The sequence below is a fragment of the Prorops nasuta genome, unplaced genomic scaffold (assembly GCF_024137725.1).
Source record: "Prorops nasuta isolate Cenicafe-Biocafe unplaced genomic scaffold, Cenicafe_Pnas_1.2 PNAS00003, whole genome shotgun sequence".
NCBI lineage: Eukaryota > Metazoa > Arthropoda > Insecta > Hymenoptera > Bethylidae > Prorops > Prorops nasuta.
The window spans coordinates 10,000,001-10,026,643 of NW_027116800.1; the positions used below are offsets into that span (position 1 = coordinate 10,000,001).

Below are 26,643 nucleotides of genomic sequence, written 5' to 3' on the forward strand. Positions count from 1 at the left end.
GTGGCTATGTGTTAGTCCAATATGTAATACGGATTTAAATTAATTGCACATTTAGTTGGAGAATACGAATTTTATAAAAGTTTCAACAATCAAATTATTAAAGTCAGTATATATATATATATATATATATAGTTACAGTTTTCTCTTGATCCGTTAACATTGAATGATCTGCTTTAGACCATTTTTCCCTATATATATAGCAACACGAAAAGGCTTTACGAAGAACTTCGATTCGTTATTCATATCTATATCCCTATTGCAGATATTCTCTCTTAATATCTTTCTTTATATTCTTCGTTTAGACCTACCTCCCTTTCTGCAGTCTCATTTGAAATTGATGAAAGTCAAACGAATCGGTGTAATGCGATAGGTGTTTCTTTGACCGATTGAACTTGTTGACGTCCTCGTGGATTTCTTGTTCAGTGTCCAATTTCGAGGAGCGAGACGAAGAACATCAGTGGTATATCCGTCTATATATATATATATATATATATATATATAGTATGTGAAACGTGATTTCACGTATATACCGGGTGGCACAAGGCTAGCTCTCTTCTGCGAGTTTCTGGCTGCTCGTGACAGGCGCATATCAGTAGCTCGAGTGGAACGTAAATTCGCGACGAAACCAAGCAGAAACGAAGGAGGACGTGTTTGGCGACGCCAAGCGTCGCGTCGCCTCGTTGCTTGACGTCGAGAATTTTTCCTCGTCCTCGTTCGTCTGCATTTTTCAACTACGCGGATTTCACAATCCCCTAAGAATACCTCCGACTGTACCAATAAAATTTCCTTCCTCGGCCATATTGTTCACCCTTATTGTTCTTACGAAGCTTGAGAAAACAGAATTTCACCGTCCAAGGATTTTTCAAACCTTGAGGGATCCGATAAAAAAGAGAGATTGATGAAAAGCAGTGTGCTTGAAAGATTTTCAAAGAGAGTTCATTGATCGATCATATTGGATGAGGAGTGACAAGAATAAAAGGTAGTTTTGTCCCTCGACTACTTGGGATTCCTATGAGACACATAAGGGGGGGGGAATAACTTGGAAGCTCGGTCATCGGAACAATGTTCATTTGTATAAGTTCATGCATGAATATATAAGCGGTATGAAAGCCGAGCTTTAAAATACGAAAAGCTTCCACCGTATTACGTGTCGTTCCAGTTACGTGTGCTGCTATACCATACACTATGCTTCGAATGTTCAGTTCCTTTACTCCCCCCCCCCCCCCCCCCGTTTACCAGATCTCTCACCAGCGACAGCTCCTTGCCTAGCAATTTCGAAACATTTATATTGATGCACTGTACTTTATCTAGCTACTAACGTGCTTTTCTTAACTCGGAATTTTCCGTTATTTCGCCCTCGTGCCAGCCAAAGAAATATCGCCAAGGAGCACGCAAGTATTGAGGACTATACTCGAATTGCAGCTCCCCATATGAAAAGGTTCAAGTATAAAAAGTTGTCGCAAAAATTGATGCTGACATGGAAAAGGAATAAGTACTTTTTATACCCTAAAAAGAACTTATGAAGAAAGAATCGAGTTTTCAATCTTTCCTTCGTCCCGAGGTAATTTTCTTCCTGCAAGGCCATCGCTTGCTATTTATCCTGATTTTTCGGAGCCCGAGTCACTTGCTTACTTTATAAACTTCAGTTGACAGCTACCCGGATCTAGCCATTCCTATCCCCTCTCCTACCACTCTTGTATCCACCGTCTCTCTCTCTCTCTCTCTCTCGCTCGCTCCAAAGGTCAAAGCACATGTTACTTTTCACTTATCTTCTTGCTTATCTCATTCGATCACGAGCATTCATCTTCGTTTCGGAATATTCGACTCGATCTTTACGAATAATCGTATATATATATCTTATACTTTTTTGATAGATCCATCAGCTTTATATATTTTTATTTATACTAACAATTCTATAGCCTTGTAATGCAGATTAGGTTAATCGTATCAATTAATTATAGTGTCAATAAGTAAAGTTTGTTAAAAAAAGAGAAAGAATTTAATTTTGTATAAATTGAAGGGATGGAGAGGAATGCATATTGAGACAACGCGCGCGATTCGTCTCCCTCTATCCCTCTTTCTGCTCTCCCTAACTTGAACGAATCAATAGCGCTCTAGCGTCTCAGGGCGATTTAAGTGATACCTAACCCACCCTAACCGCCTGTACACGACTTTAAGCCATTTGAACTTGCTGACTATCAAAATCTTCATTCACATAAAAATCCAAGATATCCTCCATTCCTCGAGCGATTTTGTATCATTACTGAATATCGCGTCAAATCAAGCAATATCCATTATGTAACTTCTGAAATAGCTTCTTAATTTGCTTTGATCCAATGACGAATATTAAGATTCACTATCAGAGATAGTGACGCCCGCATCGTTTCAAAGTGGATCATAGCTCAGTAAGAAATCTCCCGTCTTGCGATAACAATTGATCTCGGTGGACATCGCCATACTCGTAAAATTCTACCGCTTCGGTTATTACATGGTTTAACACTAGCCAATGAGATTCACGAAACGTGATAGTTATTTAATTAAGATTCGTGCTCCTGACTCATTTTTAAAAATATTCATAGAAACTTCAATATATATAATTTAGAAGGAAATTCCAATGGGAATATGTTATGCGTGAAAGCGTCAATGTGTATACATATAATATTCGTGTAAATAAGGCGTAATAATATAGGAATTATGTGAATTTTAGTAGTAATAAGTGTGTCTATTGTTATAGAGTATAACATACTATTTTTCAATTACTTTTAGAGATTTATGGTATAGCTTCGAGAGACAATTTTCATAAGACGTTGAGAAACGATATAGCGATAAATAGGGTCAAGTGGACAGTGGTTTATAGCGTTACGGTAAACGCGTGTCGAATATGATTGGCCGATCGATAATACTGCCATGGATGTATGGCAATAAACAAGTTTTACTACGTACATGCTCGCAATAAGACTAGTACGAATTTGTACGGGAATAAAAAAATTGCTCCGTATTTGCAAACCAACGCATTCTGCCTTTCTTGATGCATCATTGAACTTTACTGTTCAATTTTATGGGGAAGAGGTGTAAAAACAGCAGCAACTATGCAGACGTTGTAGAAAGCAACAAAGGGAACGGAATATTGTCGTATTTCTAGACGAAATCAATTATGCATAGGAGATGCAAAATTTCAGTCATTACTCGGCAATTGCTCGTCATTTATTGAACAGAAATATATATGGCAAAAGCAACTTTTATTTTTGATAAACAAATTAATACACACTTCAAAATAATCAATTTGATCGTATAGGTATTTCATAAAAAAAGAAGTGTAATTATATATTGATTAAAATTTTGAATCCAGTCATGTTCGTGTAATCCGGTGAGAGAAAGATAGGAACGAAAGGAGGAGAGAAAAACCTTAAGAGAAAGTAGATGAATTTCGTTTGAGAGGGAAAATTTGCTACTTTTTATTCCAAGATAGTATGACGCTTCTATAAAGTGCAGTTTCTTCGTCAATTTCTTTGTCTATCTAGTTTATTGGTAAAGGGCATTATTGTACTAGCATGATGCACTAGCAGCATATAAAAATCATACGAGAAATGGTATAGAGCTCTCCCCAGATTCAAGACATGAGTTGAAATTGGCTGTTTAAGTGGTGTAGCCAACCAATATATCAGACAGTCGGCGAAGCCCGTGATATACTGTTTCATCCAGAATGAAACTTTGCCACTTGAATCAACCACAAACCTATTTGGTCAGCGTAACGAATACACTTGACGAGAAAACATCAAACAGTGTAATTATTTTTTCAAGTATTTTGTTCAATTAACCCCTCCAACCCTTTGTTTATTGGAAAAGTAGCGATCAGTATATATAATCACTCCTACTTGCGAAACGTACGATTTTCATGGAATAAAATGAATTTTTATTTCACTTTTGTATAGGTACAACTCCATAAATATCCAATATATATATATATATATAAAATTTGATCATATATCTATGTATATACAATCAGGATTCCTCTATTCTTTGTTAATATACTTTTGTAAGCAATCGCTCTAGTCCAATACTATATCCCTGAAGATTCGTAATCCACTCTTTCAATAAGCTACGAAGCTAAAGATTCTGGTAAATACGCGTAGATAAATTTCAAATAGGATCCGATATGAAATTCTTGTAAGGAAATCTCCTTTGTGAATTCGCGCTTGGGAGTTGGTGAAAAGGATGAGGACTTACCGAAACTAGTGGAGGAAAGTCCGAGAACGATCTCGTTCACAGTTCCGGGGCTCCCATTTCTTCTGCAACAAAAGGAAATTCACAGGTCAGAAATATCTTGTGAGAAAAATGCAGCAGCTAGTTTTCTTGCTTTCGTATTTTTCGAAAGCGGAAATAGCAACTTTTTTCAGAGTCGGTAACGATTTTACCACTTGACCATTACGCGTTCCCTGAACCGAACCGACACTAATAATAAAAACCTTGCGCACGTCTCGGAATCTATTACAGCATTTGTAGCAGCAGTTGCTAAACCTTCTCTTTTAGAATATAAATTAAACGAAGCCATAATTATCGTTTAGGAAAACTGCCAATTGTTATGTGTAATCGAACGCACCATAAATGACGAAAAAAAAAAGGAGAGAAATAAGAAATGAAATGCGATGGAATAAAGCTGGCGTCAGGTGTTGAATTTTCGAGGTTTCTTGAAAAACTGGAAGAAGAGAACGTGGTGAAAATACGTGACGGTAGGTACCTACGCTTGACCCGGCTCGAAATCTTTAAAGTTCGATCGAGCTAACCGCAATTCCAGCAGGCACATAACCCCGGGCCAGTTTACCCAATTGCACCTGGTATACATATACACACCCATGTAGTATATATATACATGTATAAGCTACGTGAACGTATCTCCGCAATTTCACTCACACAGCATACACACACCCCCGTATTACACCCACACTCACCAATAAGTTACATTTATTCGTTCACTGACGCGAATAAGACATGTACAATTGCACGTATATTTGACACAAAGTCCGTTGCCTCGCATATAAATTCTATTGTTCGGGAATCGTCAATGCGTCTGTATATTGCTATCCACGCGTTTCATTGCTCCGTAACACATACATGCATGTCCATATTTAAACCTGTGCTCTTCTGCACAACATGTGTTAAGTTAACTCGCACAATTAAATTATATAACATTATTTCAATATACATGCTTTATTTAAGAATTTGGAGTTGCTCACGCTCACGTGAGCTATTCACGTACATATACATATGTCATACAATTTTCGATATATAGATTTCCTTTCAATTCAACATTAATTCGACATAAAATTAATATTTATTGTGGAAACATATGAGTTAAGAAGTTAATGTGTAGGATTTAATAGGGGAGGGGGGGGGGGGGGCTCGCTGGCCCTAATAGGGTCTACGCGAGGAATTAGAGAATCTGGGATAAATGATCGATATAGCTAATTTAGAGAATAATGAAAGTAAATATAGCGATGAAAATTATGCAGTTTCGTGAATTTAAGAGTAATATATGAGTTGTCACATTTTGAAATGAAAACCTACTCTATTATTTACACCTTAATGTGATTTGTTAGAGGTTTTAATTACACATTTTTCATATCTAGCTTCAAAAACACGTTAGAAATTACCATATTGGCTCTCTCTTCCTTCCTTTCCCATTCCTCCAACTACCCCTCCCCCTTTCCCCACCCCTCCCACCAATTCTTTTTCATTCTACTTATTTAGTAATTAATTTTTTACAAAACTTCACCACTTTTCTTTAACAGCAAATGTATTTCTAGAAAACTGTGATAAACTGCTTGAATTTCTCGAAAAACTCATTACCTTGAAATACGTTGCTCATCTATATAGCATTTTACAATAATCAGCAATATTTTTCAATTAATATAATATTTTATCCTAAAAAAAGTATTTAAACTTGAAGTAAATTATTACGTAATAGTAGAGAAGCAGTGTGAGACTTGTGCAAGTTTCTGTTTAAACACGCCAAGTGAAATATGGCGCCGTGATTATTTAAACAGGTGTACTATTTAGAATTAGTTGGAGAAAATACATATAACTATTTGTGCTGACATTCCAGTTATACTTGAAACTAATACTTTAATGTTTAAATAAAATTGTAAGTTAGTGAGCAACTTTGAAATGTTAAAAATAATGGATATGTGCACAAGTCTTTTCCTTATTTTAGCTTTGTACTTATTTAATGTTACATTTCCATGGAATGAATATAATTAACTTTAGGAAAACAATTTTTAAAATGTTAGATACTGATTAAAAAGTAAATTTGGCCAAATTACTTCCTAAAGTAGCATTACTCATATGATATGAATTATAAAGAGGTGCGACTACATTTTTACTACTACATTCATGATGAAAAATGAAATTTAATCTCGTCAGAGATATTTGAATTATTTTTTATTGCTTCTCTTTAATTACATTAGGAGAATATTTTTACATAACACATATATATCTGTGGCTTTCTTATAGAGACCATTAATTTAAATTATAGCAATAATATGGTTTAAATTTGTGAACTGAAATGCTTGTACAAACTTTAATCTTTGGTTAGAAATTCAGAATCTCCCTGACAAAGTGCAATCACGAAGTGGAATATAATTAATAAAACGAAGTCCTAGAAAGACTAATTTGCGCTTACGATGACTTGTGATATTTTGAACTCCGAAGCTGAATACGCAGCATCGCGTATGTAAAATATAATATACATATACCCACCATATGTATATATGTATACATACATCGTTACATGACTTGTGTGTGGGCGTTGATTCAAAGCTCTCCGCAACTACTCTGAAAGACGCCCACTCATGCTAATTTAGCTAAAGTTGGAAAGAATAAAAAAAGTAAAATAAAGCTAGCAGGGAGTGGCTACTGGACTCGAGATTTCTTTATTCGTTAATTAAGCAATGTAATTTCGCCATATAATTTTCTCTTTAAAGTACGATATAAAGAGTAGACGAAAGTTATAATGGTAGTCCATTGCATACACATGGCGCATTGGCGCTTAGAACGTTAGAAAATGTATTCCACGAGGCAGATGGTAAAGGATACGCAAAAGGGACACGGACTACGGACCACGGTCATGTCGAAACTTGAAAGGGAATACCTAGGCTTCCGTTAACGTGTAAGTGTACACGTATTGTTTCCTCAATACAATGGCAGTAACCGTCACAGGCTATCTGCAGCTGTGGGAATAGTGCGTTCCCTGTTAAATTTTACTGAAATATTCAGCAGCGCGCATTATACTGTATAATTTACGAATATATTGACCCAATTTGTGTGTCGAATCAAATATAAATGTTAAATTCTGCACTTACTTACAGGATATAATTGTTTTATTTTCTTATTTATTTCTCTATATAATATTTATAGCCAGATAGTTGAATTTTTTACTCGAAAAAAAGGAAAGATAAATGTGCTATTGCAGCGTCCACGTAAAATCAACTTGTTGGTCCTGAAAAGGACCGGTTTTTAAAATTACAGTGCTAGCTCTATAGTAGAAAGCGAGAGATAGAGAGAAAGAGAGAGAGAGAGTTTAAGCACGCTCTCCACGAATTCGACGAGCCAATTGGATATCCTTAGGCATGATAGTTACTCTCTTGGCATGAATAGCACACAAGTTGGTGTCCTCGAATAATCCGACCAAATAGGCCTCACTGGCTTCCTGGAGGGCCATCACAGCCGAGCTCTGGAATCGCAGGTCAGTCTTGAAATCCTGAGCAATTTCACGTACCAAACGCTGGAAGGGCAGTTTACGAATAAGCAACTCTGTGGATTTCTGGTAACGACGAATTTCACGAAGTGCTACAGTTCCTGGCCTGTATCGATGTGGTTTCTTAACACCGCCGGTAGCTGGTGCGCTCTTCCTGGCTGCCTTGGTTGCCAGCTGTTTACGAGGAGCCTTTCCTCCGGTAGATTTACGAGCGGTTTGCTTGGTACGAGCCATCCTTTAAAGTGTTAGCGACAAATATCCAAGTATATTCGAAGAAACAGCGACTCGAGTCACAGAACAGCGAATGCCTTTCGGAGCAGCTGGAAACCTCTATTTAAAGGTCTCTTGGTTCGACCGTTCGGGCCCTGTAATACCATTGGTCCATGGACTCATGGAGGGGCAATTTCAGCCAGGCCCTTTCTCGGCCAATCGCGTTATAGGGCTCAACCGTTTCAGCATCTGCTGCTTCATCAATCTAACGATCACAGCTGCTTTGCTTGCTTCGCCTGCTTTTACATACTTCGGTTCATCCTTGTATCTTCTAACTGTCTATATGTGAGGTACTGCAGTGCTTTGCGAGAAGAAAATCGATTTAACAATTAATCATTGTTTTACTTATATTTCAAGAATATATCGGGTCATCCAAGTTTCCCCTTAACTGACTTTGGCAATAATTCGTAGAAATGGGGATAGTGCAGTGTTAGAGGGGAAGAAAACGGGGGAAAAGTAGCAGCGTACTACTTTCTGAGGACTGGGAGAAAGTTTTTCTCTCGAAAAGCGATTGTTGGCCTTCGGGCACTATCGGAATCTTCTTGTTCGCCCCTCGGCTATGTCCGCAATATTCTCAACACGGTCAAGAACTTCATCCCCTTTCACGAGTTTTAAAGAGTGTATTTGATGCACGCACGCACGAACACCCCGGACAAAGCAATTCAAACTTTAGTCAACTTATTAAAAACCGAGCACGCATAAATCTTGACTTTCGTGTGATATACTACACCGATAAATCCGATTTTTAGCATGCCAACACTGCGATACTCGTAAAGCGGCTTTTTAAAAATTTGAAAAAGTTTTGGTAATTCGTAAAAAAATTTCAAACTTACGAGCATTTCTTTGTTAAGTTTTACAATTTTTTAAGCGTTTCTCTATCCTAAAATAGTTAAAAATTCTCTGCTGCAAATTGTATAATCTAGTTGGTATAGGTTTTGAAAAAAGTCTTGAGACACTTTCTTCAATCTCATTTTATAATAAAATATATATATTGTGACTTTCCCGATAACTCAATACATAGCGGTGTTATCGTAAGAAGCAGTTTTTGTTAGACTTCATATTTTTACGGACCGCGATAATTTCTTCAAGTTAACAGCTATCGCGGCTGTATTTCCATCGTTTTAAAGATAAGTTGCAGGAGGGATTTGAAAAGTAAAAAATTAGAGGAAACGGAAAGACAGGCGTGATTTTACGAAGCGCCCTCTTCCCACCTGTCACTTCTTAGTTCAAACGCCATTGTTTCTTCTAAAGAGCCACGATGCAAAATCCGTGACAATAACCACGCCCTTTACGACTCCAAGCAACACTGATTACATCCAAGTCCTCAAATCTCTCCCGTGATACACCCCATCACGATCCACGTGTAACTGGTTCCCGAATTGATAGCACCCACTTCTTCTACGTTGTAAAAATTATAGAAGATTCTATAAGATACACTTTGCATAACAATAGATACATATATATGGTGTTACTTGTTATGTTTCTGGTTTTGTTTTTATTTTTCTTTTAAATTTACTTCCCATCGAGAAACTACATTGATATCGTGTTCCTATATCGTCTATGTTTGGAAAAACGAATGTCGTTTTCAATCAATTGACTCCAATCAAATCACTTGGTTGAAAGAGGAACAAAATCTTATGAGAGTAGCGCATCTCTAACGGACACCGAAGACTTAATTAAGGAATGATAATAATGGCCAATGGATTTTCGATAGAGTTAATCGGAATTCCTGGCTTGGACAGGAAAGTAAAGAGTTTTCCGAAGTAATGCGAGCCAGAAAGTAAGCTGAATGAAAATCTCGCGAGGAGCTTGGAATTGTCGGTGAGGAAAAGCGTGGAGTGGTGACGGTGCATGGAGGCAAGTATATAAGGGTGTGTTGGATGGAATAGAGGTGGATGGGAAAGGGGAAGGGGGAAGGGGGCATAGGAGTCAGTACGCTCGGAGCGAATTTTAATTAGCGCTACATCAGGAGCAATTAATGCCGCAGCAGCGACGGGAGCCGACAACTTTCCGGAGTTTTCCTTTCTCCTTCCTGCTCCACCTCTCTCACCCACACACCTTCCTACCTTAACATCCTGCAATGCAACTTCAACGACCTCCTGCAACCACGTGTACAATCAATTTACATATACAACTATATATATGCTTCTATCAACCGAATATGTATTCCTTTACCACCAAATAAATTGACTTAATAGGCGAAGACTGATGAGTATCAGACCAAGTTTAACATATTGCTGAATTAATCGTGTGTAAATTATATTTTAGAAGAATTATCTGTTGCGAGAAAAGAAGAAATGTTATTATAGTATTATATACAAACATGGAATATTTTATCTATTCATTATTTCTGACTTATTGTCGATGGCTTATTAACAGTCTTGAATAAAATCCAAGAATTGGAAAGTATATATATATATATATATATACCTTAGTGATATGAAGGAAGAGTTTTTATCGTCGAAATTCAAATGGTCTAATGGGGGCTTGTTAGGGGCTAGGAAAGGTTACAAGTTACTTTGTATCTGCATGCATGTATTGGAAAATCTTCTCGAGCTATTATCATTAAGAGAAATATTGTGTCCGGGTAAAAGGCTGGAGCTGTCATTTTGTTGCTGGATTAACAGAAAAAGAAACTGACGAAAATTAGCCCCGCGTGCTCTCTACTGATTTTCCTCTGAATGCTGCAGAAAGGCACGTGGCTGGGTTGCATGAGGAAGTATAAGGTCGAGAATCATTTTGATCAGTCAGGATTATTAAAGTCTTTTTGCATGGAAAAAAGTAGAGAAAGGCTCGTGGTAAAGCTGGAAAACATGAAAACCCTATACAAACCTCAAGCATTCTTGCAGTTTTAAAATAATCTCCAATTGCACTAGCATTCTTTTTTCTTTTTTATCTCCACTCTAAATAAACGAATTTTAAAATTCCCTGCCTCAGAAGTAACACAATTTTTCGTGAAAATGGAAAATCAATGAATGCGAGAGGGAGCAATAATTCTGGCCTCGGTATATTGATTGGAGACACGGAGAAGGAAAAGATCCTTTCAATGGAAAGTTAGTCGCTCAATTTACGCGGTACATAGTTCATCATTCGATTTACTTTATCCGACACGCACTCGCCAGCCAATTTCCTTTGTCATATAGTGCCATTAGGTGCTATGATGATGCCGCTATCGGTCTTGTATTGTTCCGCGACCGCTAGACTGGTTGCCATGACTCCGATTTGATTTTCTCCTCGCTCGCTCGCTTTCCATCAGCCCTTTTACTTTTTCATCCTACTCTTTTCTTTATTAATACAATCTTTCAAGAATTCCAAGTTCGTCAACTCCATTTACTCCCAGCTATAATTTACCTTATTCAATTCCATATTCAACGAATGTATAAATAAATTTATTGAAATAATCACATCTTTGTCAAATATATTTATATTTATAAATTGAAAAATGCCTAAATATTTTTATTCAGAAAATCTTTGCAGAATTGGGAAAGTTTTCTAGGCTGAAATTTATCCTTGTGATATCCAAAAGGGAAAAGGTATATACAATGGCTTCAAGCCAGAACTCACCTAATCTGGATAATCCCTCATGGTATCTATACAATACGGATCATAGTGAAACCTGCAACAAAAATTGTTTAATTAATGCCAGATTTATTACTTACAAAGTCACAACTATTTCATTTTACATCTAACAAGTTGATTTATAATATAGAATAACTTATTAACTAGAATTTTACCATATTCAGAGGTTCTTATATAGTATCACAGATTATTACTTATTTAATAGAAATTATCTATTAATTAAATAAAAATCGTTATCCAATATTATTGGATCGAAACAATTTATCAAGCTGTCAGATGCATCTGTAACTTTAACATCATGGCATCAATGACTTTGGCTGATTGACGTTGAAGTATACAGGGTTTGCCAAATAAAACAATTCAGACCATGAACATTAAATTCTATATGTCATTATAACTAAAAGAAACTTCAATTTTTTATAAAAGACCCTGAGAGAAGGATAAGAGCAAATCGAAGGAAGCGCGACGCTTGAAAAAGGTTTTTTACAAAATATTTATATCTCTTCGGGTTACGAAGTTAAACAGAATTTTGTGTCGAAGGCCTCGGGCTCGTTTTATCTGGTGGACGCTAAATATTGCAATAGCTTTTAAATATGTTTACAAAAAGGCTTAGCGTTAATATTTTATAAACTTTTCTTCCGCTAAATACGAAATGCATGTCTTTTTAACGTTTATTTTATTTTGCTTGTACGTTTTTATCTCAAATATATACATCATAGTAATCCTCTATAAATTTGTCCCTTTATTTAAGAGTACTAATTTTTTCGCCCAGTGTAATATCGATACACCAAAAACAAATATTAATTTAATATGTTTCACATTAATTTCGCAATAATAAATCTATAATTGTTTATAACAAAAATTAGTTTCCATTATTATTTTTCCTTTATCATTTCACATTGTTAATCATTTGTGAAGTAGAAGAATTACGGCGAAATGTATCAGATGTATGAACAGAATTAGCCAGATAAATTGCACCGAGTAACATAACTTATTAAATCAGCAGTAGGATTAATCGCGCGTGCGCATGCGCGCTGGGAGAACTCTCATTTGGAAGAAAAAACGGCTTGGGGTACGTTATGTGGTTAAAATGGGGCTTTGAAAAGGTTTAATCTGTTTTTTTGTCATTCTCCTTAACACGAGAGGTGGGATGTGAGATCCAGCGGAAAATCGAATCTCGTGAGTGGAAATAAGGTAGGGTGAGGTAGGGAGAGAGAGAGAGAGATCGACGTTCTGTAAAATGGGACGACGCTAACAATAAAACTATAAGAAACGCGCAAGGAAAGATTCTTCTTGTTCCGCGACGAATGACAAAAATTATGTAAAGATAGCACGAAACGTAGTAAAACCATATCCGCGATATTGCATTTAATTCTTTTACTATGGTCGAAAAGAAATATCAACGAACATTAATCAGAAAAGTGAATAAATTAACGAAATCAAAGAGCCATTTGGTTCTACTGAGTAAATATCTGATTGCTAATAATAGTAAATGTTGATCAAATGAATCATAATTCACCTAAATTAAGAATACTTGAGACCTAAGTAGGGAATTAATTATCGTTTCAGGAAAATAATGAATAAATTCTATGATTTCAGAGACATTGAGAGCTATTATAATAATTCGTTCTATGTATATAGTAGATCAGACAATAGTAGAACGAGGCCTACGGAGGTAAATGATAACAAAATTATTAATACGTAGCGTCACAGAGAGATTTTCAGGAGAAGACATTTAATCATTAACCAGTGTACTTGAGTATCGAAATTCTAGTATAAATAATAGCATTTTCGATAGTAGCTAGGGTCTCTACTCATTGAAACGATACTGCACGCCGCGCTTAATTATATAATTAGCATTTGTAGTTAGGTGGAATTTCGTAGTGGAAATTGTCGGGGCAGGGCGAATTGTTTATGCAATTTCGCTGTTTGGCTATTCTTGCGAAGAAACACTTCCGGTAAATTCGGTGAATTCTGCAATGTACTTGGAGAAACGATCGAGGCTTCCAACTTACGCAGAATTGTAGGAAAAGCTGCTGATGCACGTGCAATGTTTATTATTTGCTGAAAGATTAAAAGCTGCATCGGTGCATGGGTGGCTGCAGAGTTTACAAGTTCAGAACAGAGAACTAAATCCCTTTGTCCCTTATAATGGCCCTATCTCACTTCAATCCCAGCTCCATTTCCCTCGGTTGGTTCGCACGTTGCTCGTTGGACACTAGGCGATCCGCAATATTCCCGCCTACCTAACCTCATCGTCAGCCCTTCACACTCTACGTTATCTGATAATTAGAACAACGGAGAACCTTTGATAATTACAGCTTCGAAACATTGTCGCCTAAATGTTAAGCGCATTTTCTTTTGTTTAAACTGCTTGGCCGAAATAAGCTTTGCTTAGTGTTGGCAATCTCGATTTACCTCACCAAGTTTGTCGCACAGATATATATTATTAGTATAATTAAGATTATGGCAAATGTAAGTAAATTGAACTGATTTGAAGTTTGTTAACGAAAAGTCTCTCCAACATAGCATAGATATATATATATAGTGACCTGCTCGTTTCAATTGCGGATCGAAATCAGAATCGAATTATGGAGGAAGTTTAATCGAGTTATACGGTTATAGTTATATGAAAGTAGATGAAACGTAAGCTCTTTGTTGCCTGTTTGTCAAGTATGTACCCGCTCGCTCGTTGCAGAATCCCTTTTATCTCCTCCTAACTTCAATAACGTAACCTAACGACTAAAGTCATGATATAAAATCATCTATCAATAATTAGTGATTTCTGAATCTCGGTATATACATATATATAGTTTTAGAACTGCATGTATATATATATATATATATATTGTTGTCTACTACGAAAAACAATACCTACGTAAATGGTTGATTTATTTTATTCAATGGTTAAATTAAGGTTTCGATGGTATAATCAATATCGGCCACCAATCAACCTATCAGAAATCGATGAAGAGCCCAGAAGGCAGATGAATATTTCTCGGGAATCGAGAACCGACTACGTAAGTACGAACGTTTGTTTATCGGAATTCCATAATGGAGCTTTGAATACCAATCGGTATTAGCTTATGTTACGTTGCTTATGAAAATAGAAAATAGAAAATCAAACAGTCTTAACCTTCCTTAAAACCTATATATATGTATTTCAATTCCTGTAGATTTGACCAGCTTGCTGAGCAATGAAAAATAGAATATTATACAGGGTAAAATAAAGAAGGATTACTGCATGTGGACCGCAATAGAAGAGATATTTTTGTTTTTAACTACAGGGAATGGACTTGATTAACCGCGGCTAGGCAAATTGGGTTAGTATACGTATAAATAAGCAAATGGTGGTAGTAGTACAGCAGACTAACGCTAAAAGTAAAGATTGCATTAGGGAGAATTAGGACGGGGAGCTTATTAGGAATAACAAGATTTTGTTATAAATGATATTTGAAAGAGGCCACTGGAGAATAACCATATGCGTCCCTTAAGCTGGGTCTCTGCTAGCCCTGCTAGGTTCAGATGTAATATTTATAGTAGCCACGACGCCGCGCCGCGACGCTCTTGTCGCTCACCAGAGGGAAGATGCCATGAATATTTAGGAAATTTAATCGGGTAACTTGGTCGGCTTGTTGCTCTCTCTCTCTCTCTCTCTCTCTCTCTCTCTCTCGGTAGGTGACCGCGGCTCAATCTCCAAACTTGCATGTGTGTCGCATTTCAAACCTTATCTAGGTCAAAGATTTTCCCAAGATTATCCGTTCTGCGAACCACGAACCATCAACGACTTGCATGAAATGGATCGTAAAAGCTGCGTAGAAAGGTTTTTCGCTATACTGTGTGTATTATAAGTATATATATACAACAAACATAAAAAGAGACAGCACGAGACTGTATAAAACAAAATAATAACGCCTCCTTAAGGGAGGCTGTCCTTGATGATTGAAAATTGAAGTTTTTTTACCCTTATCAATATAGTTACGTTAATGCCACGACGCGCCACGCGGCAATGCAGTAACGTTATAAAAATACATATAGCGATATTTCGAATTATGCACATGATGAAAGCTTCTGTTCAATTCTATCATGATACTGAAGAATAATTTGATATGTGAGATACCTAGCATGGCGCCCGAGACACAAAGCAAGCACAGGCGTAGGAAAATATTATCTTATTAACTATGGGGGGTGCCAATTTTTGGCATAAGATCTTTTTTAAGTTCACTTTCATTCGTATTCAAAGAGATCTTGCGTAAAAAATTTATATCTCTTTGAGTAACGTAGATAAATGGATTTTTATCAGGGTGAGGCACTCAAGCCGCCCCATGCAGAGCATAGATACAAAAAGACGCGTATCTTTTTAAGTATGAGAGATATTCAATTTTCACATACGACCTTTCTGAAAGCAAATAACAAGAGGCTTCGAAAAGGTTCTATGCAAAAATTGAGTATCTTTTATATTTAAAGAGATACGCGTTTTCGTGCATCCACGTTCTGGGGCGTCTTAAATGCCTCGCCTTTTACTCTATGTATTATACCATATATATATGTGTATACAGTTATATATTAATTCACCAAATTTCCCTCAAGTCGTGTGAAATATTTCTACAATGGTATTGACAAATATAATACATGGTTCACAGTTTTTATCGTATACTCATACGTTTTTAATATCTATATATATATATATAGACAGACCCATAAAGTTCACCGAGCTCTGATCAAACGTGAAATTTTTGATAAACCGATAAACCGGAGCACGCATTTCGTGCAATTCTGAGTACATAAACTATATATATATATATATATGTGTGTGTGTGTATAGGAGGATAATTTGCCTGGCGATAAAATCCAAGTGAAAAGTCGTTGGATGTGGAGTTTACGATGGCGAGAGCATTGGGCATAAAGCGGTGCTAGCGGTGGGTGAAAAATGTAAAGAGAGCCTGACATATTTTAGCCATTGCTATACAACACGCGATATATTTATGGCTGCGCGATGGCACACTACCGGAACTTAAGCAGCGATTATACTATGCTATATCTCTCGTTGCAGTTAACACTTAATCGCCCGCTCAGTTGTATACGTTGAAGCAACAAGTTGTTGCAAAATTCCGAGGAGGACGTCAAGCACTTGATACGACTCATTTTGCCACGAATTATGACTTTGCGCATCGTGCACCGACGCGTGGCCCTCTTAATTGTACCACGATATACCCTCTACCTACCTTATGCCCAAAGCTTCCGCGATTATGTTTCGAATAAAGTATACACACACACACACATATATACATATAGACTCCCACACACAGGAAAGAAAACAGTACACGTGTGTACACAAGTATAAGGAATTCAGTATCCGTCGATCATTTTTCGCATAGACTTTCATAGTGAATATTTTGGGATCTTTGATTATGGGGGAGGAAATGCAGAATTCGTGGAAATATCAGAGGCCATTTGGCAAAAGATGTAGAGAGACGTGTAGGTGAGGAGTCGAGCCAGTCAAAGTTCCTCCCAGGTCTTGGAAGCTACTGATCCAATAAGTTCTAGAGTGATGGCATTTCTTTCTTTCTCTCTCATATCCATACTCATGTACATACTCATTTTCTCTCTCTCTCTCTCTCTCTCTTTCTCTCTCTCTCTCTTTCTCTCTTTCTCTCTTTCTCTCTTTCTCTCTTTCTCTCTCTTCTCTCTTTCTCTCTTTCTCTCTTTCTCTCTTTCTCTCATGTTATTACTTCTTCTACGTCTTTCGTTCTTTTCTATCGATACTACACCCAAGGTAATACCCTCTCCATCAATAACAGCCAGCAAACAGGAAAGATCCCGCTGTGTTTGAGAATGTCTTGAGCCGCCTCGGAGAACGCTACGTCTACTCTGGATCTGTACGTAATAAGATTTTGCTGTAATGCCCCGAGGCACGCAGAAAAAGCAGTCCGCTCCAAAATACTTTTTCTATTTTAGGTCAATGCAAATCGGTACCACTTACGCTGGCTGGAATCAAATTTCCTCGTCCCTATATTCGAATTTAGCAGTATATATATATATATATATATATATCTTTCAATGGAAATCGACAAATGAAAAAGATAAATAAAGCCCCCGAGTGAGTTAAAACATTTTATCGTATATATACAGTTCTACCATGCCAGTTGAACAAAATGGCCTGACCTTTTAAAATGTGAGCCTTTCATATCACTCGTACGACCAAAATGTGCTCTCTGACATTACTTGATTTCCTCTTTTCACTAACGAAGATCATGCTTGGATGGTTAAAAATGTACATGGATTCCATGAAAATCCCATCAGGTTTTTTTTATTTTTATTTTTAAAGGTTAGTGTAGAGGAGCTTGGAGAATAAATTACGAAGACTTGGAATAAACTAGTGAGAAGTTGGCGATAAGAACAATAATAGTGCTAAGGTAAAATTTAAATTCGATTATGGTTAACCTACTTCTCGGTCTGGTAAATGAGATACGCGAGATAGGCGGAGCCTGCACCCAATGGTAGGGTATTCGGATACTTCGAATACCATTGCCACTTGGGCCATAGCTTCAACCACGGTATCTCGGTCGATATATATATATATATATATAAGCAAAAGCTCCAGTCTTAAATCCTCACCTAAAACTTCCCTCTGTCTTCAAAACTACTTGTTACTACGAGACAGAGTTTCCAGTTTATATGTACTGTTTCTACCATAAATAGGTAGTAATTAGTTACTTATTTTCATTGGCCAAATTTGAAGCGAAGTGTTCTGCGCAGATTTGGGTTGGTTTAGGGGGAGATGAAGAGAGGAAGGCGGAATCGATGGATGGAATGTGCGGAGAGTGAAATCTGGAGCATGCCCGCAGGAAACGGGTACAGGGAGGACCATTTATCGCTCGGCATCATTGGAGTAACTGACGAAAACAAGCAACTGCCGAACTTGGCCGGGACTATTCGTCATTGATTCATGATAAATTCGTCTTCCAACTCACCTTATATTCTATCTCGTACAACTAACCAATTCAAATACCCTTCAGGAAATAATTCAAAGACGTTTATCAGAAATACATTCCAGAAACGCCAAGACCACATTTTCCTAATATATAAATGTTTATCGCTTTAACCTACATTATTTGCACTAATATCACGTGTTTGAAAAGACACGTGTTATAGATGTGTGTTCGCCCCATGATAAAATATTTAGTTTCGCTTGACAATTTTTCCTTTTCTTTCCTTCTATCAAATTGTAACATTGATATTTATTTAACGAGCAATAAAATAGCCAAGAATATAATATTTTATTGAAGTATTTATATATACTGCGGTTTCATATAAAATCGTCCATGCGCTATCTCAATATTTAGTCATTTCACGTATTTCCTTCGCATGGAACAGTCGTTATGAAGGCGACCATATTAATTGTTCTATTGATTGGTAGTTTATGTTTTATCAGTGTCAATGCTAAAGCAGAAAATAAAGAGTACCGAAAGTGTATAGCAACTGTTAGGCAAATGGTGAGTAAATAGCACAGGTATACTGCTTGTATATCATATTTTGATGAAATAATACTCGTTATGTTAAATTTCTGTTTAACAGGTGAAATCACTTACAACTGTGCCGTTAAAATTTAGAAAAATAAGATTCCGAATAGGCAAAATAGTATGTCACCTGCGATTTGTACAGCACAAGTTACCGTAAGATTTCTTCAATACGGTTTTGTGTCATTATTTATGCAATTATGTAATTATTATAAACAAATGCTACACTGAATAAATTGTTTTTAAAAATCCTGCATGCTCGTACATATATAATATGTAACGTATATTGCAGGGAAAGGGGATAGCTCTAAGAAAATGGAAAGCACCGCAACGAAAGCTCTTCTACGATGACAAAAGCTGTTTGTTTTGCCAGCCGTAGGAGAATGCCGGAATCTCGATCGAAACGTATTAGCCATGGTAATTGGTTTTTATTGTCGATTGAGTTATTTGTCGGTATCACACATCGATCGACGTAAGAGCCATTTCGAAATGTCGTTCAGTATGTTTTCAATTTGCTTGCTTCTATCAAATTTACGTAAGTGCATGCTATATCAATAGATATGTAAAGTTTCAAGCAATAAGTTATCTGTATATAAATCCTATACATTCAATTGTTTTTGGAAGCATTTATAAAAATGAAAAGTAACGTTAACTCATGTATATAATAATAGTATTTTTTATCATTCGTACAATGGCATGAATATGTGGTATTATATGGCCTTTTTCAAATTTTCAATCAAAAAAGCACGTAATTGCTGTTGCGCTGCTGCGACAAACGTTAATTGCGCGTAACGGTATTTTACAAAGCGATACAGCAGACCAGTGTTCTACTGTTTGCTTCGCGCTGCTCGTTAATAATGAGCCTGTTAGTATCTGTTGTCTGTCATGCATTAAACTATAACTCTCATTTAATGGATTTAACCACCAAATCACTTTACGAGCTTCAATTCGCAAAAATTGCCATCAAAATTAATTGCCCAGCTTTTCTCTAAATTAAGATATAAATCAGAATGATAAATAATGGCAGTAAAAAATAGAGGTACTTTTTTGTGGATGGTTTACTTATGAGAGAACAACAGTGATCAATGCTCGAAGGAGATTGAAATGATTATGAAATACTGGATAAAAATTTAGAAAAAGAAGAAGTACAAAATAAAAAGGATTTCTTATCCTCGGTACGCTGGTCGATAATTCGAGGTAATATAGTGTGTAATGAGAAAACTCTGCACGGTATTCAGCATACAATTTTCACACTATTATAATTATATTCTTAGCTCCTATAAAACTAAACATTTTTCTCTTCTCATTCAATATTGACAATAAATTTTCACTACACAGATGGTTTTTATATTATTTTCTTAGTTAAATATTATAGTATCGTTTGAATGATATAATTTCTCTTTTATAATGAAGATAAAATATCGTAGAAAATTTATTCGATCCACTGATCGCCTATTTTCAACTGGAAGATACGACTATCTCTGTTTCAACTGTGATTATCTACTTATATGCAGTTATTGGTTTAGGAAAAGCTATACGGAAATATCAGGCTGTCAATTTGGTAAAACTCCATTACTTCGATTGGATTGGAAGTGAAGTAATCAGCCGAAGAGGGAGAGACACAGACAAACTCGCAGACAGGATCTGATGGTAGCAACGCGGATGTTGATTCTTGATTTTGTGCAATGTAGTAAAAAGTAAGGGCTGAAAGAACGCTCGACTGGATTAAGCAAAGCTAAATGGCAAAATGAAATCTCAAATTTCTGCTAATGGAACGAGAGTTTCTCAGAGTTTTGATGTATTTTTAGCTAATAAGGATAACGGTCAGTTCGCTGTGAAAACTCAGCTCTGAAATGTCCGAAAGGGCAAAAAATTTACCGCACCGCCCGCGCCATTCGCGTTCGACGATGCTGACGGCCAAAACGATACTTGAAGGAAGATCGTTTGTCAGATTGATCGTCCCTTTGCCGGCCGGCCAACTCGTATTTCTTACGCTCCTTTGCCCCTTCAATGTCTGCCTACTTGATTCTCCCAAAAGAGATACCCTTCGCTTTTCGAGAAACAAACGCTGATACCTGTGGTCTATTCATCACCTCTGACCCCACAGCTTCCCTTTTATTGAAAAAAAACCTAGTCTTTTAAAAATTACCTCTAACTCAATCACTATTTTCCTCAATTTCTCTTTGATTCTAATCGTAACAAAAAATCACAAATTAACAGACGTGGTGCATGCATTTGTTAGACTATCAGGAAGACTTTGGTATGAAAAAACACGTATCTAATTCAACGTGCATATATAGGCTTTTACTTCCATTCTTCAAAACATAGAGCAATATTTTCTATGCAACCGGTTAGAAATATTGGAAAAGGTCGAAAAATAGACACGAGGGCGTCGCGTCGGAGGTGTACGTAGGTATAGGGTTGGCCGAAGCTTCGATGGAAAATATATGGGCGAATGAATTTTCGAAGCGTCAGGCCACTGAACGTAGATCACATCGAAACGGTAGCGCGACAATGCTCGTTGCATTTAAACTACGTTCTCGTTAGATTTATCGATCGAGTTTACGTAGGTGACTTTTATGAAACGTTCATTGCGATCATATTTTTCTCGAGTCGTTAGAAACGTACAAATAAATTAGTTAAGCAAGATGTGATAGCTATAAGTATATGAATAGCATATAATTTATAGTTATATATATAAATGATAATATTATAACATAACGTAGAAAGCTATATACGTATACATATGCCTTTAATAGATTATTTGTCTAAAAATGCTTTGATAACTGAAACTGTTGGTAGCATCTGCCCAATAGCCTCGGCGAGAGTATCCTGCCTAATGGAGGCTTTATGTATCGATTTTTTAAGAGATAAAAATGAATTTGGACTAACCCGGTTATATAGCTAATATTTATCCGACGCAGAGCATGAATCCTCCTAAAACCTAACAAACCTGATCCGAGTTTTAGTTCAAAACATATGCTTTTAATCTTGTCGTAGAAAAGAGATCTGCTTCTTGTCCTTCGAGAATTATATTACACTGAATAGTAAATTTTAATTTATTCAATAGTGTACTACAAATTTAATTGCTATTAATTATTACAAGATTAACAGTTATATAAGTACGAGAGAAGTACTCTTACAAGTATACATAAATTGAGAAAATTTATTAAATAATCGTGTGTCTTCGAACAGTCTATCTTGGTATACATATATACTATATCGATGAGGAAGTGTGCTCAATGCTATTCCCATAAGACTTTAAGCAGCTGCCGCAGGAGAGGATACGAAACCAAGTTTTCTGGAGCGACGAAAAATATTTTACATTCCTTGGAAAATAGCGTTATAGGAGACTGTGCAGTAAGTTTGGTAGAGCATCTGGTAGAAAAGTGTGTTGAAAAACCAAGCATATTTGAAATTCTTCTTAAATGTGTAAATTGGGTTCATTAGTTAACTACGAAGTGAACTGGAAATTTTTGAAATTACAATACACTGAAAGCGAAAAATGCAGCTTCGCCTTGCTGAAGAGATGAGAATATTTTAAATTGCCTAGCATTCATCAAGAAAGCATCTCAAGCGTTTTATGAAGCTTATAACGAAAAGGCTTATCGAAGTTTTCCCCAACAAAAATTGGCAAGGAGAATTTGCGCAATTAAAAAAAAATACTTCACCGATCGTATTTATAAGAGTTAACGTAAGATCTTAGTTTTACATTGTTTGTTCAGTACTTTAACTATAGTTTGCAACAAATGCGGATAACATCGAATGTTCGAAAGGTCTCTGCTCTGCAAGATATTTCCAATGGATATATTGCGAGAGGTAGGAAAAGTATAATTAAAAAGTTGCTGAAGATTGATAAGCGATACAAGGCCGAATGGTAGGTACGTAGGAAGAGTTTTGAAATTGGCTAGCCAAGTGCTGCTCGGGCAGCATCTTGGCACAATTATTTGAAGCTTCGAAGCTTTGAAGCTTTCATCGACGAGGAGCTTCCCCAGTCGTAAATATTTGTCATCCTTAACCTTCCTGATTCTCGCGCTTGCCAGAAAAATCTCGACAGCCCATAAAGCTACGAAAGTTCAGCGCCTCCTTTGAAAAATGGACTATTTTCCCTCGCGCCCTTCACAAATACGATTGAAATGCTCGCTCGCTAGCTCGCGAGAGCTGCATGAATTTAAAAATAAGAACCGAATGGCGAGCCTTTTAGATCATCCGGGGACTTGCATAACCCGTCAACTCATCGTTATAATCGAGAATAAAAATAGAAAAACCCACAGTCTCCTGTTCAGCCAGATTATATATACTCTATTTCACTGCTAAATTCTCACATTCAACCTCGAGCCGAGTCTCATAATGCGACAATCCACTTCTTATCTATAATGTGCCTGTTCTTTATATCGTCTAGCTTATGTATAACCACTTATGTATTTTCCTTTAAAACTCCACTTTCCTCTACCAATTATCCATCGTTAATTTTATAGCATAATTATTCCTTCCAAATGAAAAAAAAAAGAATATCTTCTACTACAAAGAGGACGAGCTTTCGCTCGGTTCTAATCAATTCAAGGGAGTCACTGATATGGCTAGAAACTAGATTAATTTCATTGATTTGATTAAATTCTTGGACGGTGAAAAAAGTTTTTTTAAATACTCGTAACTGATGAAGTTTTAATTGCGTTTGCTCCTCTTTATTTTGTTGCTGCTGAAACACAGAGATAGACTCCCTTGTGATTTAATATTGTGGCGAATTCTTCACACTGACCTTAAGCAACACAATTTCTATTTAGCTAAATGAACGTAGGGAAAATAATTTTTAAAATTGTATTTTTCCAAAAGCGTAAAGCAGAGGAAAAACATTCGATCATGTACACATACATGTATAACTTGTCGGACTAAACGCTTCCGCATATATATATACTTTGAATTCAGGCCCTTTCGCACTTAAATTATTCCAGAATTACACGACCCTTAATTAAAACTCTCATTTAATTATTTGTACGCCCGTCCTTCTTCAACGATACTAGAATTTTTAAATTACACATGTACACACTACTACTACTTCATGAATTTTCCATATATATAAGCATTTGCTAGTTTGAAAGGTTGCCTCCTCACAAAAATACCTTGACGTTATAGACGAATACTAAAAATTCAACGGAATTTCTAAATGCTCGGTGAAATATTATCTCCAGCCTGGAACACCTTTTCGTTAGGAAATTTTTCAGCTTGACATTTTGATATATTAAAGCACTAATTGGCCTGGCAATAAGAACAGTCGAAGACTGCGAGTTTTTCTTTTGCACCCGATTGCCATTTTTTCGCTGATCCTTCGTCATCTTGCACTAGTTTCATTATTCAGATAATCGACGGAGTTTCGAGCTCTTTTCATGCAACACGAAAATACCTTCCCGCATAACCAAGTGGAAAAGCTCTTGTCGCACAGCCAGAGTTTCGCCAAACTTCGTACGCATCGCGAGGATAATCAACGACTCTCGCGTTGCGTGAAGCGAAGCTCACCGAGCTCACACCACCACAGCAGACAGCTTGCAAAACTCATGCCTCGCATACTCATATATCCAGCTGCAAAAAAAACACAACTAATACACTGGCTACTCACACTATATCCGCGTCGAGCAGCTTTCACTTCTTGTCCAGTTTTTTTCTTTCCTCACTTATATCTAGCAGCAAGCTTTCGCGAGCTTTCTTCCTCCATAATGTTGACTCTCTCTCTCTCTCTCTCTCTCTCCCTCCCTCCCTCCCTCTTTCCCACTTGTATTCTATAAGTGTCCTCGACAAGGGTAAAACTTTTCAAACTCAGGATACTCTTGCTCTATTGTCCAATTGTTTCAAAAGACGTTTCCAAAAGCCTTGGTGAACACCTCTGCAAGAAGATGACCAATTTGCGCGTAGGTCCCAAAGCAAACTAAGATTTTTATAACAAAAGTTTGTAGACACTTTAAAAGGTTGATCAATATAAAAGAAATGAAATTTTAGAGGACGAAAGGCAGGTATAATTTTTGAAAGATACTCAGAGGAAAGAAAAATTGACAAATGTGATATTTGTGTTTTATAAGAGATATGTATCTAAGGGAGGAAGAATAGTGTTGATATATAGGTAGAGAGGAGAGGACGAGGATGAAAAGTATGGGTAACAGCAGTAGTAAGAGTATTATTACTAATAGTAGTAGAAATTAAAGAAGATAGAACAAACGCACTCATTCGCAGACGGAAAGAACGCGAAGAATGAGGTGCACGCGACGGTGGTCGCGACGATACTGCGCCCTATTGGCTGGCCTTGCGCAAATATAATGGCACCCCCTCCCCCGCTCGCCACCCCAGCAACCACGGAGAACCCTTCGTGACAAGCTGCGCCCCGGTTGGCCGGCGAACCACTCGCATCTCGCATCTCCTACAGCTTTCCCTGCTAGCTTTCTCATCATCGACATTTACGCGCAAATGAAAAACGTACACACATGCGCGTTCACGTATCTCTATAACTTAACACGCATCTTTCTTTCTTCGTTGGAGTCGCTCAACTTCCGGTCAATCGCTTCGTTACTCTCCATCATCACGATCATGGGAATTCCCGGCTTATTTCACCCCCCGCCGTACCTCTCACCTGTCCATCTTCGCTCCTTCAAGCGCCCGTAAACAATGCACCCACGTGATCAAAGTAATTTGACAGCAAACTTCTTAAAAACTTCTTATTATCATTGCTCAGTTTCATCCAGTTGGACCATTCTCTCCCCTTTCCACTCGTCTCCTTTAATTTACCCATTAAATGATTAATTTCCTCCATGGCATGCTAGATTGGCTTGATTTTTCTCACTCGACGCGCGAGCGTTCGTCCCTCTGTTTACATCATCCGCTATTTTTCAACGTTTTTTTCTACTCCGGTCCATCGACTCTTCGTGCAACTTCCGGTTAATCGCTCTGATGACCGATACACAAGGGTTTTAGCCTGTTTTTCTTTTTTTCTCTCTTCACACCACATTAGGCTTATATATTAAATTAGAGTATAGCTTTTCCCGACAAAGCTCCCAGAGAGTACACGGTCCTCTTAACGACAAACATCCTATTCTTGTTATAAAAGCATCAATAGTGTGATTAAGCAAATCTTTTTACAAGAGATTTTTTCCCTTGCAAATCAGATGAAAATGATTCCATGGTGCAGTTACTACATAATTAATTCGGTGCTTTTACAATTTGCAGTCTCGAGAGTGGAATTTATTTTACCTCTGTGTTAAAAAATGGGATGTAGGTGAGGGGGGCTCTAACGTTAAGATAATAAATGTTAGACTGTTTTAACCTGCAGCGTTAACGTTACTTTAGCTCAGTTCGTGATAATTCGTTTGTTGTTTGAGAAAGTACAAGTGTGATTTAGCATTGTCGTCTTATAAAGGATTGGAGCAACGTACATAAGATTAATGCAGGCCTTTAACACAAAGAATATCCGTTGTCAACGCTACATAGTAGGTATACGTATAGGAAACTGATACTTCAAAGTGTACAAATATCGGTATC

The 26,643-nt window shown here is 37.0% G+C and overlaps 2 protein-coding genes and 1 long non-coding RNA gene across 7 annotated transcripts in view; 1 reads left to right on the forward strand and 2 right to left on the reverse strand.

Moving 5' to 3' along the window:
* LOC136786237 (1-phosphatidylinositol 4,5-bisphosphate phosphodiesterase epsilon-1-like) overlaps positions 1-24,886 on the reverse strand; it is a 103,153-nt gene extending 78,267 nt beyond the window's left edge. For 3 of the 4 annotated variants that reach the window (XM_066747853.1, XM_066747854.1, XM_066747851.1), the window contains exons 1-3: positions 24,737-24,886; positions 11,588-11,639; positions 4,228-4,289 (exon numbers count right to left, since the gene is read on the reverse strand). The gene's annotated coding sequence lies outside the window, so the exon portion shown is untranslated. The remainder of the gene's footprint in view (positions 1-4,227; positions 4,290-11,587; positions 11,640-24,736) is intronic. The other variant, XM_066747852.1, reaches the window with a different exon arrangement.
* Positions 7,577-7,987, reverse strand: LOC136784625 (histone H3). The gene has a single exon (XM_066745440.1). The coding sequence runs from the start codon at positions 7,985-7,987 to the stop codon at positions 7,577-7,579; it is 411 nt and encodes a 136-aa protein (XP_066601537.1).
* Positions 18,920-19,817, forward strand: LOC136785802 (uncharacterized). Of its 2 annotated transcripts, none has more exons than XR_010824707.1 (3): positions 18,920-19,098; positions 19,181-19,324; positions 19,415-19,817. It is a non-coding gene; the product is annotated as an uncharacterized lncRNA (long non-coding RNA). The 2 variants fall into 2 exon arrangements; XR_010824708.1 differs by having other exon boundaries at positions 19,181-19,278.
* Positions 24,887-26,643: the final 1,757 nt, after the last annotated feature.